The sequence below is a fragment of the Sinocyclocheilus rhinocerous genome, unplaced genomic scaffold, assembly GCF_001515625.1.
Source record: "Sinocyclocheilus rhinocerous isolate Xijiao unplaced genomic scaffold, SAMN03320098_v1.1 scaffold836, whole genome shotgun sequence".
Taxonomy (NCBI): domain Eukaryota; kingdom Metazoa; phylum Chordata; class Actinopteri; order Cypriniformes; family Cyprinidae; genus Sinocyclocheilus; species Sinocyclocheilus rhinocerous.
Window position 1 is genome coordinate 268,806 of NW_015648109.1, and position 5,123 is coordinate 273,928.

The 5,123-nt window shown below is 37.5% G+C and overlaps 3 protein-coding genes across 3 annotated transcripts in view; all 3 read left to right on the forward strand.

The window, feature by feature from the left end:
- Nucleotides 1–2,554, forward strand: part of LOC107709627 (M-phase inducer phosphatase 1-like) — a 6,972-nt gene extending 4,418 nt beyond the window's left edge. The window contains exons 8-12 of the mRNA XM_016514178.1: nt 760–822; nt 1,035–1,133; nt 1,843–2,066; nt 2,210–2,321; nt 2,399–2,554. Coding sequence (XP_016369664.1) covers nt 760–822; nt 1,035–1,133; nt 1,843–2,066; nt 2,210–2,321; nt 2,399–2,536 — 636 coding nt within the window. The 3' untranslated portion in view covers nt 2,537–2,554. The remainder of the gene's footprint in view (nt 1–759; nt 823–1,034; nt 1,134–1,842; nt 2,067–2,209; nt 2,322–2,398) is intronic.
- A 930-nt stretch (nt 2,555–3,484) lies between these two features.
- LOC107709594 (phosphoglycerate mutase 1-like) lies at nt 3,485–4,664 on the forward strand. The gene is made up of 2 exons (XM_016514107.1): nt 3,485–3,779; nt 4,366–4,664. Exons 1-2 carry the CDS (start codon nt 3,641–3,643, stop codon nt 4,662–4,664), a joined length of 438 nt encoding a protein of 145 aa, XP_016369593.1. The 5' UTR covers nt 3,485–3,640.
- Nucleotides 4,612–5,123, forward strand: part of LOC107709626 (exosome complex component CSL4) — a 5,223-nt gene continuing 4,711 nt past the window's right edge. The window contains exon 1 of the mRNA XM_016514176.1: nt 4,612–4,736. Coding sequence (XP_016369662.1) covers nt 4,664–4,736 — 73 coding nt within the window. The 5' untranslated portion in view covers nt 4,612–4,663. The remainder of the gene's footprint in view (nt 4,737–5,123) is intronic.

Below are 5,123 nucleotides of genomic sequence, written 5' to 3' on the forward strand. Positions count from 1 at the left end.
AGAGAGTACCTGCGGTGAAAGATGCTTGTGTTATTTGTTTTTCACTCTCTGCTCGTCTGCAGGCGGCTGTGAGGCTCGGGCAGCTGACGTCACGGCGGAAAGCCCCGCCCACACGCGTCACTCAGGACGCCGTCAGTGACGTCACACTCATAGGAGACTTCAGTAAGGTTGGTTCTGCAAAACCAAAATGAAACAATATGACATATTTGAAAGTGAAACATGGTATTCCTCAAGACAAACATGAGGTTTCTCAATGGGGAAATTATCTAAGCATGAAAAGGGTTCTAATGTGCAAATCAGCATATTAGAATAATTTCTGAAGGATCATGTGACACTGAAGACTGGAGTAATGATGCTGGAAATTCAGCTGCGCATCACAGGAATAAATTATATTTTACAATATATTCACATAGAAATACGTTCTTTTAAATTGTAATAATATTTCACAATATTACTGTTTTTACTGTATTTAAAAAAAATAAATGTAGCCTTTGTGACCAGAAGACTAATTAAAAAAACATTTAAAAAATCTTACCAACCTCAAACTTTTGAATGCTAGTGTCAGTTATTGATTGCTTAAAAGCAGAATGCTTATGTTTTAGATTAATATTGACATTTATGCATTTAGTAGATGCTTTTATCCAAAGAGATTAAAAGGTGATATAAGTCTGAACATGGTGGGACTGAAAGTGTTTTAACAAATTACAGTTAAATTATGGTTTATTCATGTTTTCAGTCTTGATTCAATTATTTGCATAGCAACACCTGCTTCCTGTTGAGAGTGGCGGCCATCAGGAGCTTCACTGTGTCAGCGCTCACACCGTAAGTAATCATCAACATTTTCTAAGCTAAAGTAGATCAAAACGCTCTGATAATAACGTGATTTTCTTTTCTCTTTCTCATATTAAATCTCCTTTTAATCTCAAAGCAGCTGAGATGGAAACACAAGTTATTTCACAATTATTTTATGGGTTTATTTGAATGATGTGCATCTCATAAATTGAGGTTAATATATTGTCTGCTCTGACCTGAAGGTGGCGTCGCTGATCAGAGGTCAGTTTGGTCCTGCAGTCCAGGATTTCCTCATCGTTGACTGTCGTTACCCGTACGAGTACCAAGGAGGACACATTAGGGTACTTAAACCTTCAATTACTCAGCGTTTTAATGTAATGAGGTGTTCATGTTGAATATCTCCATTAAAGATCTAATCAATCCAATGCCCAGACTCAACTTTACCTAAAAATAACTATTCAAAACCACTTATAAATCCAAACATCGAGTGAGGCTATGATCGGAATAGCATACTAACAGTATGTATACTGTGAACAGTACATTTATGCTGCATTTATTTGATCAAAAATACAGTAAAAACTGTAATATTATGAAATAGTATTATAATTTGAAATAACTGTTTTTTATGTGAATATATGTTAAACTGTAATTTATTCCTGTGATCAAAGCTGAATTTTCAGCATCATTACTCCAGTCTTCAGTGTCACATGATCTTCAGAAATCATTCTAATATGCTGATTTGTTCATAAACATTTCTGATTATTATCAATGCTGAAAACAGTTGTGCTGCTTCATATTTTTGTCGAAACCATAATGTATTTTTCAGTATTCTTTGATAAACAGAAAGCTCAAAAGGACAGCATTTATTTGAAATAGAAATCTTTTGTAACTTCATAAATGTTTTTACTCTCACTTTAGATCCATTTAATGCATCCTCGCTCAATAAAAGTATCAACTGACTCCAAACTTTATATTTTTTATATACTAATGTCACATTGAATTCATCAGCAGGATGTTTGGTCTTCATATCTCAACCTTTAACTCATTCAGGGAGCAGTGAATCTGTACGCTGAGTCTCAGATCCAGCAGGCAGTGCATCAGGCCTTGGCAGGAGCTGAACTTTGCCCCTGCCCCGCAGGAAACGCCTCCTCCTGGAGGATGAGGGGACAGCGGGCGGCTCATTCATCTGCCTCACTCCCAGAGGAGAAGGGCTCGTCGCCACGGAAACTGATCGTCTTCCACTGCGAGTTCTCATCGGAAAGAGGCCCTCAACTGTGAGAAACACACACACACACACACACACTCGACACACACACACACACACACTCGACACACACACACACACTCACACACACACACACACACACTGAGTGTGTTTATGATGACACATGACACACACTTCTTCCCTGATCAACAGGTGTCAGTACCTGAGGCGGCTGGACAGACAAGTGAATGTGTATCCCAACCTGCACTATCCTGAGCTCTACCTGCTGCTGGGGGGTTACAAACTCTTCCATGCGTGTTACCCGGTACAGTACAACACGATATCTGACTGCCTTAACCACAGTATGCTGCAGCATCTCAGTCCGGTGTCTCTGTGTCTCAGGATCTGTGTGATCCCTGCGGTTACGTGGCCATGCGCCACCGCGAGTACCGGGAGCAGCTGCACGGATACCGCAGGAGAAGACCAACACGGCAGCAAAGACGACGGCCAATCAAAATACATCAAAGAACCACACGTTAAATACCATACATACATATATATATATATATATATATTTAATATATATAACCAATTATTTGTAAAAAATATTATATGTACTATTATTATAATATGATACCTTTGCTCATATATTTATAATGACCCTTCATGTACACATCTCTCAACTAATCAACTAATCTGAAAGCCTTTATTGAAAGGCCTACAAACACAGACTGTGGTTTATTGTTAATGTTTTTTTTTATTTTTATGAAAGATGAAAAATATAGGAAAGGGGTGTTCGCTTCTCTATCAGTATCAAATGTAATAAAATTGCTCATTTTTCTTTTACATTTACACAATAATACTACATCAAGGGGGTATGTGAAAAAAAAGTTTAGTTAAAGACAGTGTAAAAATGTTTTAAAAATAAATAAGTAACAAAAATGTGATTAAATTAAATAGATAAACTGATTAAAAACAATTAAATAATAAAAAATGATTTAAATAAATAAACATTATTTTAAAAATGTATTTATTTATTATTTTATTTTATTTTTGTTTTATTTTTATTTTCCCTATTTTATTTCATTAGTTATTTATTTCGTGTATAATTATGCTTGCCTGGTGTTTTCTTTTTTATTAATTTGAATTAATGTATGGTTGTATGTAAATGTGTATATGTATCAATATTATTCATACTATAATTACGTTATTTTTATTTTCTGCCTGACCTAAGATGATGAACCAAATAAAGCAATAAATAAATAATACTTCCAACAGTATAGTTCTATAGAGAACAGTGAAATCTATTAAAATTATTATTTAAAAATCATATAAAATGAAAAAGAACCTATGTTTCGGGGTGAGATCATTTGATTTTGTGTATATAGAACTATGTTTCATGTTGTATACCGTTAAAATATTTAATTATTGCACTTAAACCCAGTTGTACAACTATAATTTCTCCTTTAAACTAATGGCAGTACAAAGACTCCCCGCGCGCATCAGGAAGCGTTCTGTCCTCGCGCAAAACGACCTCCAAACACTTCCGCTCCGCTCGCCGCGTCAGCAGCATCTCTCCTCGGCGTCTCTAACGTTAACGTTCCGTTACTCGCGAACATTCCCACTGCGTGCAGACCGCGCGTGATGGCCGCGTATAAGCTGGTGCTGATCCGCCACGGCGAGAGCTGCTGGAACCAGGAGAACCGATTCTGCGGCTGGTTCGACGCCGATCTGAGCGAAACCGGAGCGGAGGAGGCCAAGAGGGGCGGCCGGGCCCTGAAAGGTGATCCGGTGACCGTTTATTAAACTCATCTTCTCGTGCTCTGTTATTACTTGTACAAGCTTGTGCTGCTCGTCCTCATGTCCTTTGGCAAGTGGAATGCAAGAATATTAGGTTGCCAAAGCGTTACTTGGTGATCGTTTGGTGGCCAAACAAACACTGAAAGAATGAATGAATGAATGATCAATCCACCCACAAGTCGTTGTGATTAAAGATTGTATATATTGATATAACATTAATGTTGGTATAACTTCGGCTAAATGATCTCAATGGAGCAGAAAACCAAAAAGAGGAAAAGGACGTTGCTTCACTTATCTGTCAGTGCCATTTTTAACAATATTGCCAAAAACACATCATAGTATTTTTAAAATCATAATTACATTTATTTGAAACTGAAATATTTTGTAACATTATAACTGTCTTTACTGTCACTTTTGATCAATTTAATGCATCCATGCTGAATAAAAGTATTGATTTATTAAAAAAAAGAAAACTTACTGACCCCAGACTTTTGAAGGGTAGTACACATGCAATATGCAAAACGACCCAAATGCAAAAGGATGCAGATCTTGTGTTCTTGCTGTTCCAGATGCGGGTTATGAGTTTGACATCTGCTACACGTCTGTGCTGAAGCGTGCCGTCAGGACCCTGTGGCTGGTGCTGGACCGCATCGATCAGATGTGGCTGCCCGTGCATCGCACCTGGCGTCTGAACGAGCGCCACTACGGCGGCCTGACGGGCCTCAACAAAGCCGAGACAGCGGCCAATAAAGACTCGTTTGGCGAGCCCTGCCCACCGCCCGGAGCGCGAGCGCTGCTGTCACACACACCTGTCCTCAAAGTGCTGCAGAGCACTCACCTGTGTGCCTCTACACCAGCTCACGGCTGATGAGTGTCTCGAGCTGTTTCCATCGCCCAGATTGCCCTGAAATGCTCATTTACACCAAGTCCCAGAAATCAGATTTTATTTATTTATTCTTTTTTTTTTTTTTGCATACCGCATCTGTATGCATCTCCTCTTTCCTACTACTTGTTTCGCTTCTGTTTCAGTTTCGTATAACCATTTCTTACTATGTGTAAGTAAGTTGTTTAGTTTTTTAGTGTGTTTGGCTGTGTTATTTTTTAGGATTACTGATAAACTAATGTAGTTTGATTTGTATTATTTGTATTTGTTGTTTATTTTAATTTTAGTTACATTATGTCTGAATTTATTATGTCTGTATAGGTCTTTTATTAAGTTTTTAGTATTATTAGTTTTGAGTTATTTTAATACTTCAACAAACTACATGGAAATGCAATAATATATATATTGAATTTATAAATGTGTATGTACATATACAGTATATAT